This window comes from Chamaea fasciata, unplaced genomic scaffold (assembly GCF_029207755.1).
Source record: "Chamaea fasciata isolate MVZ Bird 193981 ecotype frontalis unplaced genomic scaffold, bChaFas1.0.hap1 SCAF_1, whole genome shotgun sequence".
In the NCBI taxonomy this organism is placed as follows: Eukaryota; Metazoa; Chordata; class Aves; order Passeriformes; family Sylviidae; genus Chamaea; species Chamaea fasciata.
The window spans coordinates 108706054-108717206 of record NW_027094086.1 but is presented as its reverse complement, the minus strand read 5'-3'; the positions used below and the strand labels follow the sequence as shown (position 1 = coordinate 108717206).

The 11153-nt window shown below is 42.0% G+C and overlaps 1 protein-coding gene across 4 annotated transcripts; it reads left to right on the top strand.

Moving 5' to 3' along the window:
* Positions 1-896: 896 nt before the first annotated feature.
* EIF1B (eukaryotic translation initiation factor 1B) lies at positions 897-9737 on the top strand. Of its 4 annotated transcripts, XR_010722495.1 has the most exons (6): positions 897-1169; positions 3317-3480; positions 4162-4263; positions 4846-5031; positions 5523-5653; positions 6388-9737. XR_010722495.1 is itself a non-coding variant. In XM_066193010.1 (4 exons), exons 1-4 carry the CDS (start codon positions 1139-1141, stop codon positions 4888-4890), a joined length of 342 nt encoding a protein of 113 aa, XP_066049107.1. In that variant the 5' UTR covers positions 897-1138; the 3' UTR covers positions 4891-5235. The 4 variants fall into 4 exon arrangements, 1 of the variants encoding a protein (XP_066049107.1); XR_010722494.1 differs by lacking the exon at positions 5523-5653; XR_010722493.1 differs by lacking the exon at positions 5523-5653 and having other exon boundaries at positions 4846-5075.
* The last annotated feature ends 1416 nt before the right edge of the window (positions 9738-11153 follow it).

Sequence of the window (11153 nt, the reverse complement as noted above, 5' to 3'; positions counted from 1 at the left end):
TCTTGTGTCTCGAAGTCATGCCCAAAGTGGAGACAGGCGATTTGTGGGGTGCTGACAGCCTGCCTCACCACATTCAGCATATTTAAAACGGCAGTGAAGGGGGCCTGAGGGAGTGGGGTTGTCAACATATTTTAATGGGGAAGGGGGAAGTGCTCTCCCAATTTCAGATCAGCCGGAAAAGTACCCAAGCCAAAGGGATGAGTATGGAAAGGCCTCCATGGGGTCACCCTTGCCGGGGCACAGGGGTGCCTGAGGGCCAGCAGCATGGAGAACAAGGGGCTCCAGCAACACGCCAGCACTGCTGCTGGGGATCCACTGAGAACGCTGTTACGAGAAAGGACATGGGGGTGCTGGAGCAGCTCCAGGGAAGGGCAATGAAGCTGGTGAAAGGTTTTGAACACAAGTCCTATAAGGAGCAGCCGAGGGAGCTGAGGGTGTTTAGCCTGGAAAGAGGAGGCCCAGGGGTGACCGTATTGTGCTCCACAGCAGCCTGAAGGAGGGGTGACCACGTGGAGGTCAGTCTCTTCTCCCAGGGAACCAGCAACAGGACCAGAGGATGTAGCCTCAGCCTGCAGCAGGGAAGGCTCGGGTTGGACATTAGGAAGAGTATCTTCACAGAAAGGGTGATTACACATTGGAATGGGCTGCCCAGGGAGGTGGTGGAGTCACCGTCTGAACGTGGCAGTCACCGACATGGTCAGGCTGGCACGCTGATGCTCGGTCACGGGGTGGACTCGATGACCTCAGAGGTCTTTTCCAAACCAACAGATTCCGTGACTCCGTGCACCGGCTGCTGAGGGGCCGTCACGTGCGGGACGCCATTTTGTGCGGAGCGCGGCGGGCGGCGCCCGTTGGCGGTGCCGTGGGGCGGTGCGGGCGAGGGGCGGGGGGGTCCCTCCTTCCCTCCCTCCCTCCCTCTCTCCCGACACGTTTTATTTCCCTTTGCGCTTCCTCATCTCCCTACTCCTTCCTTTCGCTCTCGCCCTCCGTCTTGAGTTCGGTCCCCGCGTCCCTCTGCTTTTGTTACCCCTCCCCTCGCTCCCTCCCGCTCCCCGCCCCCGCGTGGCACTGCGGAGCCGGAGACGTGACCCGAGCGGACTCGCTTCCCCGCAGCTCCAGCCTCTCACCGCAGAGTCGCATGTCCTCGATCCAGAACCTCCAATCCTTCGGTAAGAGCCGCCGGCACCCCGCCACCCCCGCAGCCACCTCCACCCATGGCCCCCGGCCCCCTCGTCCTGCCCCCGGCCCCGCCGTCCTGCCTCCGCCTTCCCGAGGGCCGCGGGCCCCTCGCCCCGCGGTGACATTGAGCGGTTTCGCTGCCGTGCTCCGGGAGGCAGCGCCGGCGGCTCGTTGTCCTCGTCCTCCCGTGTCGCCGGTCTCGGGACGTGCTCGGTGTTGTGAGGCGAGGAGACCTCGGCCGGGAGGCTCAGCCCCTCGCTGCTCCCGTAGGAGGTGCTGCCATGTTCTCAGCTCTGACTCCCCGGATCGAGGGCTCGTGTCCTCTGCTGAGGAAATAATTTCATCAGTTACAGTTGGTTTGCTGCCGCATCTTGTCCTCAGCAATGCCCCAAAACGGTCTACAAGCTGTGCAAAGGTTATTGTCTCTATAGTGAGCTGCGCAGATGGGAGATCATTTCTCTCCTATCAGCAGGGAAGTTTAACCGTGCCGGGCCAGCGTTCTCCTCCTGCCTTATCTATAAGCCCCAGCAGTGAGCAAGTTAGCACTTTGTACAATAGTCTCAGGCTTTTGGTCACAGTTTTGTTCTAATCTTCTGCACGTATAAGCCATGTGAGAAGGTTACGTTCAGTCATGATTTGGGAGCTCATCCAGTGCTTAAGGAAGGTGCCACCCAGAGGATTTGTTTGAAGGGATCCAATGTTGACACCTTCAGTGCTGGCTTATTTCCAGCCTAGAGCCCTAAACTCTGCCAAGCTATCATGGCTTATCTGCAGCCTGGAGTCCTAAACTCTGCCAAGTGATCCTCATGCCTAAGTCCTCTTTTTCTTTCACTTTTTCTTTGACTAAGATTTTCCATTAGTGTTTGAGCCACAAGCTGTGGGAGACAGTAATATTCAGTATGGTTTAACAAATTCTGTAGTAGAAGCTGAGCTAGTCAAGATTCCCAACGCTGTACTTGTTTCCTGTGGTGCTTGAATCCTCATTATGCTTTCAGTGCCTTTAATGCTCATGTCATTCTTGTTTCTCCAAGGGTCTGAACTACTGAACTACTTCGTTTTGTGCTTTTGCTGAAGTTTTTCTTGTCTGGGGGGTTTCTTTCTAGTGGATGGCCAAACCTGACCAGTGTTTTTAGACCTGAGTTTTGAGTGGAAGTTTGAGAAATTGTAGCTTGCATGAATATTGAACCTACGTGGGCTCTTAAATATTGTTCTGATTAGTACAAAAAATTACTTGTGATTATTCTTAAAAAGTAATAAAGTACTTCGTTCTTCAAGGTTTATTTGGAGCTGCTGATTAGGAGATTTGTAGAGCTGTGAAATTTCACGATTGAGTGTTAAGTATGTTTTTGTGAAGTACAAGGTATAAGAAGTGTTAACCCGGGAAACCCCCTTCTTTCTCAATGCTTTTCTGTTTTATCTGTGCTAGCTAAATGCTACACTTGGAAGAATTTGAGAACTGACCTTTCTTTAGTCTAAGCCTAAATTCGTTTTGTTACATTTCTTGACTAAAGCTGCTGACTGGAGGAGTTCTGATTTACAGGCAGCCTCTGACATCTGTTAAGGCGTATCTCTCTTTTATTTCTGTTAGTAACCAAGAGTTACATCCATGCCTTTAACGTGCTGGAAGTGTGGTAGTTACCATAGTGTAAGACTTTTCTTCTGGACCTGTAAGGAAGTGTCTGTTCTAGAGCTTTTCTATTTCTCTGTTCTTACCAGTTGATCTGATAAGAGATACAGCTGTTTTATTTCACTTTAAATGCATGCAGCTGTCTAAAACTTATGTGTGTTTGATGTTCTCTCAGAGCTACGTTTTCAGGTTCAGGATTTACAGTTTGCAAGAAGCAATGAAGTAAATGATACTGCGGCAAAAAGACCTGTTCATAACTGGGAAGGCATGGGAGAAACTGTGTGTGGTAGTTGAGATGGCTGTCCTGAGTGCGTAGTGTAATGACACTTAATAGAGCTGTAGAAAAGGTACTTCAGTTTTAACAGTGTGTTTTTAAACAGGGATTGAACGTCAAGATGATACCCTGAATGTAATAATGATTTTTTTTGTGAAGTGGGAATCTTCCTTTTTAGTTTTGAACTTGGGTGTTTTTCTTTTGTGGGAATTACATGAATTTTTTTCTTCTTGCAGACCCCTTTGCTGATGCAACAAAGGGCGACGACTTACTCCCGGCGGGGACTGAGGATTACATTCATATAAGGATCCAGCAACGAAACGGAAGAAAGACACTAACAACTGTTCAGGGCATTGCAGATGATTATGACAAGAAGAAACTTGTGAAAGCTTTCAAAAAGGTAAAGTTGCTGATTGGATAATGATTACATATAAAGGAGTAAGATGGCTTTTAATACTAAGTAACAAAATATTTATGTCACTTCATTGTTTCCAGTGCACACAATTTTCATATTCGAGTCCTTCCCCTTTCTCAAAACACCTGTCAGTGTCCAGTGACATTTTTTTGCTAAAAAGTTAAACATTTCTATCTTAAAAAGAAGTAAATAAAATATATTCTGAATGTTTCTTTAAAATTTCACAGATGTGTGGCTTTCTTGATGTGAAGAATAAAATCAGTTTACAGTAGTGCTGGTTTTTATTCCTGCCTCTGTTACAGCTGGGTTGTTGCTCAAAATAGAGGCCTTTAGTTTTGCCAGGATAAAAATACTTACTTTAAAATAGTGTGGAGTTGAAAGGCTGTATCTTATGACTTTGTTTTTCATTCTTGCAAGGACTGTTGACCATTTCCTTCTGCACAGTAGCTAATCCTGTCACTGCCTGAATTTACCATCAGCAGTTTAGTTTGTGTATCAGCAGATATATTCCATTTGCTCTCAGAGCCAGTAAAATTGATTTAGCCTTTACCTGGCTTGGCATCAAAACAGTAAGCAGCTTCTGAGACAAAGTTCTTCTGAAAAGACTGACTAAGCAAAATCATGATGTGCATCAGATGTCTTATAACATGGATATTTCTCTCTTAGAAATTTGCTTGTAATGGTACTGTGATTGAGCATCCTGAATACGGTGAAGTTATCCAGCTGCAAGGTGACCAGAGGAAGAACATTTGCCAATTCCTCTTGGAGGTGAGGGACTGCAGTTCAATACCTAAACCTCTCTGGAAGCAGTAGGGTGACAGGTGGTTCTGATGCTAATTAACCAGCTAAAGATGGCCACTGTAGTTCTTTTGTATTTTCAGCCAGAAAGTAAAATGACACTTGTAGAATGAGAGTAAGCCTCTGGTAAGAATCAAAGCACTGTAAAATGCCTTTGCACGGTTACAACACACCCCTTGTTCTCCGGCAGTGCCACTTGAGCTCTGTTCTTGTAAAATGAAGTGTTCGATACAAACCATAATCGTGAGACTGAAAACACTATAAAGAGGCTTACTCTGATGGAAATGATGATGAAAAGTTGTTACACTGTCAAAGAGTAAGTCCTAGGGTTACAGAACGAATCAGATGTCTGATAAATTTTTTTTTTTTGTTTAGTCAGTTCTTCTGCTTGGCCCAGAAACATTCTGTAAACTACAAGAATGTTTCATTGAGTGTATACACGGTGTAGCAGTTTCTTTATTTTAAATAAAGTGTAAGATTGTGGTAACTTGATACCACTGTAATAGCCTAAATATGTAAGCTTTACTAAAATATGTTGTTTCTCTCCTTTAGATTGGCATTGTCAAGGAAGAACAACTGAAAGTTCATGGTTTCTAACAAACCTGTACTCCTATGAAGAACCCTGCAGTATTGGTCTTACCTATCCTGTCTCTTCTGTGAAAAATGAATCTTTGCAGTGAATGGACTTCCCTATTACCTGAACATTTACAATCTGATTTGCATGACTGCATGAAACAGGTGGTGTGTAGACTAGAAACACATAAGAAAACTTCAGTAAGATGGTAATGAAGACCCTTGTGAACTTTAACACATTTCCAATGGAAATGTATTAGTGATGATTGTTCAGTTTAGTACTCTCCACCTGAGTTAAATGTGTGAGTTTTATTAAAATAGTGTGTGTTGTTGCTTAAAAATAAAAGTTTATTCATATAATTTCTGGAATATTTGAAATGCTTTAGCCTAAGTTTTAAACTAGCACTGCAGCCTTGCTGAAGAATGGCTGAACAGATTTGTGGCAAGTGTAGCTCACTGCTGATTGAAGAAATTGGAAAATCTACATGATTAAGTACTCGCTGATTAATCAGTAGATTAGCTTGATGTGATCTTACTCTCTAGCTGTAAGACTAGAGCTTTAAAGCCTGTAGTGTAGGTGTACCTTAGTAGCAGCATAATAAGACATCAATTGTTTGCTGTGTAAGTAACTGGATCCTCTCTAAAATTTATTGCAGTGACTGTGAGCTATTAATGTGAAGCAAAGCAGGGCTAAAGCGAGTTGAGCTCCTCAAGGCAAAACATTTGGGCAAAAGTCTCCAGAGATTTGAAAGAAATGGATGGGATATTGTATCTCCTGTGTCACTGAGTAAGGGAAGAAGACATTTTGTTGGCTTCTGCCATGACTGTGCATTGAAAGTTGGCAAGCAGAGCGCTTGACTGAGCTGGTAGTGTTAGCTGCAGGAGCAGGGAAGGGAGCAGGATCTGCACTAACCTTTTCCCTCCTATGAAGAGTTTTCCTAGGACGGATAGTTGACATGGAGGGTTTTGTAATCGTGTTTGGGTGTTACTACCAAAGGCTGATTTGGGATTTACTTTTCTAGAAGGCAAGTCTTTCAGCATTACTGGAGGTTACAATAGGTTTGTTCCACATGCTTTTAAGCTAGTTTTAGTTAGCTGTAGGCATTTACTATTCTGATTGTAGGATATGTCTTGTGAAGAATGAAATTAATTCATTTGGTGAAACAAGCAGATGTTGTCTTCCTTTTGAGGTAGACGTGGAAATTTTTTCTGAAGCAATTCAGAACATGCTGAGCTGCAAAACCGTAACAATAGAGGGAAATGTTTGAAAAACTTCATGTGACATCTAGAAACAAAGAAAGAGACATTTCTTTACTGCTAAGACTTACTAATAACTTAGCCAGAAAAAAATTTATGAAATTGATAAAATAATTGTTTACTTCCTAAGTAGTAAAGAATTAGGCAAAAATGTATTATTTAGTATTACGTGTACCTGTACTTTATTTCCTATTCATATTTGCCTTTCTTAACAGAAATGTTTCAATTTTAACTCATTTGAACTATTTTTTTCTTTTTTTTTAGATTTTTGAGTTCAGAAATGAACACTTTAAGGCACTAGCAGCAATTAGGGGAGTATTCATTATATGATGATTCCTTTCTCCCGTCTGGTCTAGACAATTCCACTTATAGAAATCCAGTGTCTCAATCTCCACAAATTCTGCCTGATGTTACAGATCTTAATTGTTCCAGAGAAAGGATGCTCCAGAAGATTGGATACTGTTAAGGTGCGATACGTTCAGGAGGAGGAAATGCCTCATGCAAAGCACAGAATACCCACATACCAAATGGAAATCCAAAAATAAATCTTATGCAAGTCTTGCAGATGAGCAGAATAAAGTCATTCTACTGCAAGTTTACCTAGTCCTGATTCTTAACTGCTAAAGTAATGTCTTTTGGGGGTACATAGCAATTAGTGACTTCTATTTTATCACATGCCAAAAAATTAATATTCTCATTTAAAGCTCGTTGTCCTGCCCAAGAGAAAAAACAAGCAGTATCTTCTATTTTGCTGGTATTATACAAGTACTTCTAGTGGGCTTTGAATTGAAGATGAACAAATGACTAGCAGGTCTCATGTTACTGAGTCAGTCTTCATTTCAGATGGCATTCCTTTAACTTTTACTACCTAAGCTTGAGTCATTTTTCCATAGTCATTCTGCTTGGAATAAATAAGAAAAATCTTTGGGTTTCTTCCTCCTCATTTAAAAATCTTTTCTAATTGGAAGAGCCTTGCAGCTGATAGGTGGCTTGGGTGGAGATGCTTGTGTTTTGACCTTTGAAGGGCAAAATTATAAGGAGATGGAATAAGACGTAACAAGTTTTAAAGAGGTGAGATTTGTTGTGGCAACAAATCATTTAATCTTTCTAGAAGGAAAGCAGAAATTTTTGTCCATGAGTATTTTAAACTAAAAAAGTCTTTCTAAGATTGTAACTAGCCTTGTTACAAGCCCAAACCTCTTTGTGTGTTCTAGATGAAAGGCTTCAACGATAAAATGTTTTTTCATCTAATATTTGTCAAAGCTAAACTTATTTGGAATACATGTCTATATTTTAAAAATGCTGAAAATGAAGGCTTTGGAAAATAACTGTTTAAAGTGCTGCTGTAGAAATCTGTTTTCAGAATGAAGGCAGGCTTCAATCTTTTTATCTATTCCAAAATAGGTTAAAAATGTTTAAGGGTGTGGCCCATAATTGTCAAGGCAGTAAAAAGGAGCTTATAATAGAAGACTCTTGAAGTCCACTAGTAGGACTTGAGGCTGGTCAAGCTCAGACTGCAAAGAATGGTGATTTTTGTTGGAATGTTGTGAATTTGGTGTCCTTCAGACCTACCAATCAAGATTGCCTTCTTAGTGATACTTAGACTTAATCTCAAGGTGTTATTGGATGTAGAAGCTTGTTTTAAATTCACAGCCTTGTGCATGGTTTTATTAGACTGTTCTAGCTGACTCTGAGCTGATACCTTGGAGTAAGGTGTTGCATAAAAAAATTCACTGAATTGTCTGTTCTGAGTCTACATCTACTTACTGCAGCTATGGGCAATGCAACCCTCGCTTCCCGAATGCTGCTGGCATTTGAATAGAGAATATAGAATTCCTTGTAGAATATGAGATGTAGTAATTTAAGTCTGTAAGATGCCTACTTTCTCTTACTGTGTGAGCTGTCAGGCCCTTGACTGTCACCTGTGGTCTGCTAAATCTGACTCTGTGTCAGAGATGAGTGTGAGGAGCACAACTATGGGCAGATAATTCTCCAGTGGAGTAACCTGTGAAAAGAGGAATGCCTGTGCTGTGTGCATGCTATTCATTACTTCAGTGGCTTTGCTTGAAACTATTCCCAAACTCAATTTTTGCACAGCCTAAATGAATAATGTTTTGTTTTGGTGAGCTTTTTTGGAGGGGGAGGAGAGAACTAGTGAAAAAAACTGTCTTAGAAAATATGCTTATATCTGAAGGGTTTTTTTTTAATTAACTTAGATTCCTGGACTGCAAGACCTAAGGCTCTAAATACATCTAAAGCCATTATAAAGCTCTAAAATGCGAAGTCATCGAAGCTGAAGTTTCAAATATTTGAAATAACAATTAGGCAGAACTTATTTTTTCCTATACTGCCCTCCTGCTTATAGTTAGTATGTAGTTGCCCTGAAGATGCATGTGTTACTACTTACAGTCAGGCAGTGATCAGATATCCCTGCTGTAATGCCATGCCCTGTTTGTAGGTTTTTTTGAATTTTATCTGATGTGCTGCACTCTTACAGGCTGCACTACTCTAATTTTGCGGTATAGGACAGATGTGCCTTGAGTTCCAGTCAGCAAATAATTCCCTAATCCTTCTGCAAGGCTCTAGTGTACAGGATCCATGTGTTAAGTGGCTCAATAGTTCCTCACACTGTGTGAAAGTGTATACAAAATTTTTTAGTCTGTTAAAGCGGGGGGAGAGGCGTTTTTTACAGCTCACTCTGAGACACAGTAGGAGTTACTGTCCCTTGTATCTGTTCAGTGTTTATTGGTGTCACTGAGCATTCCTCTGACTAATGTGCTGCTGATGCTGGGGAGATGGAAGTGAGCTTAGATGGTTGTGTGTATTTAAGTACTACAACTTTCTACATCTATACTCAGTCAGGAATCTGTCCCCTGGGCATGGCAACATGAAGGTTGTTTTCCAGTGGCCAGATCAAAAGCTCTTGAGATCATTAAGGGAAAAATGGCATAGCTGTTTTATGTTTGCTGTATAGATGTTTCATGCCTACTGTTTCCCATTTAGATTAAAAATGCAAAAATAATCTCAAAAGAGGATTTGTACTTGGCTTGCCTTTTTTTAAAGTTTGCTGTGTGCCTGTCATTGATCTCCTAATGAATAAGTCTTAACCTGTATTGGAGTATTGCTACAGAGCTGAGACAACAAAGTGTTTTAGAATAAAGTGTGCCAGTGTTATTTGATGTATGCTTTTCTGAAACAAATAGAATTTTATGCTGTTGTTAAGGAGAATTTTTTTTTTTTGGTGGAAGATAATTTAGTAGAGATGTGTGTGATCCTCTTGTAAAATCAGCTTTGATTTTGTACAGAAATGTTATATTTCCTCCCTTACATTTCTGACAATCTGTTTTAACCAACTTAGAAATACTGTGACTTGTCCTGGAATATTGTGGCTCTAAAACAAGTTGATTGGCTTGTTTTGGCTTGAGGTCTAAAACTTCGGGTAGAAGAGGATCATCTAATTTCTTGAATAAGCAAAATGCACGATATTTTAGGATAAAGCCAGAAATGTGCTCAAGTTTGGTTTCAGCTCTTTTAGAATATCTTGCATCTGTGAAATGTGACAGCACATTTCTGAAATGAATTTAGGGCCTGATTAAAAGGACATGTGCATACAATGAATGGGGTTATTTTTATTATTCTCTTTATTTTTATTTACAGCCCATCTTTGTTCTGATTATGCAAAAAAAAAAAAAAAAAAAAAAAGCACACCCCCCTTCCCCCACCAAAATCAGAAAACTCACATAACACATGATCCAGGCTCAGCTCTCCAAGTTCTGAGTAGCTGAATTCAGCAGATGTGGTTCCAAGTGGAATGGTCCTGCTCCTCACTGAGAGGATTCAGCTGTCAGCAGTGTTTGCAGTCCCTCTCACCATCAGACGGGCACAGCTCTGTTCCCACACTACACTCAGAGAAGCCTTGGCTATCACAGGACAGCTGACCCCAGGGAAGGGGTGGCACTGGAGCTGTTTAAATGGTTCTCCCACAAGGGGAAAGTTGCCCTTTTAGGTAGATCCAGCAGATTATATAAATGCACTGATGTGTAATTGTCAATAGTTCTGGGGTAAGAAGGGTTAAAATGGTCTATTCCCAGGGATCCTGCTGGAAAGATCTATTGAAGGGCAGCCCCTGTCATAGAGGATGCAGCCTTTAGCTACTCTTTAGGGGAGGAATTTCTGAGATGGTACAGCTCCTGGCTACACCCCAGTGAACAGACGGAACAGACATCTGTGTGAGCACACGTGTACTCGGTAACACCAGGGAAAGATGGCCCTGCAAACTGATACTTGTCACTATCTGACACTGTGTCTGTGGCCTACACCTGCAACTCAGAGTGCACATCTGGAGATGAATTTCAAGATACAGAATAAAAACACTGTCCACGTTCCTTTAGTAAATAGTAACCCATAAATTAATCCACACATTGGTTAAAGTAAATCATGTGAGTGAGAATTCAGTAGGAATTGCACACAATATTGAGCAAAGAGTATTTTCTGTGATTAAATGCCTTTCAGTAAGATTGTTGCAGTGGCATGGAGACACTTTCTGATTGTCCAGCTGTGGTCTTACTTCATTAAAAATGCTGTGAACTTAGTTCTGTTTGACAGTAGCTGGACCTGGAGTCTTCACCCATCACTGCCATTTGTGCTAAGCTGTGTTTGAGGATACTGGGGGGAGGGACATCTCTTGGGGTCATCAAATTGTTTCATTTGTCCTGGTAGCAGAAGTCAGTTCTAGTACTGTTTTAAATCACCCTGCAACTAGATCTTCCTTTGGTAAGTCTATGGAAGATAAAAATCAGTTCTGGAGAGGTTGAGGGAAGGAGGTGTTTGCATCCTGCTTCCATGCAGAGCAATGCCCTTCAGGCTGCTGCCAGCTGAAGCAAAGCCTGAACGTGACAGCATCTGACTTGTGTTTACACTGTGCAAAAGCACCTGTGCTATTTCCAAGTCTTGACTGCTTCTCCTAGTGGTTCAGACTAATACACAGCTGAGTCTCTGATGGTAAATTCAAAGTACCAGAGTGCTCTGGT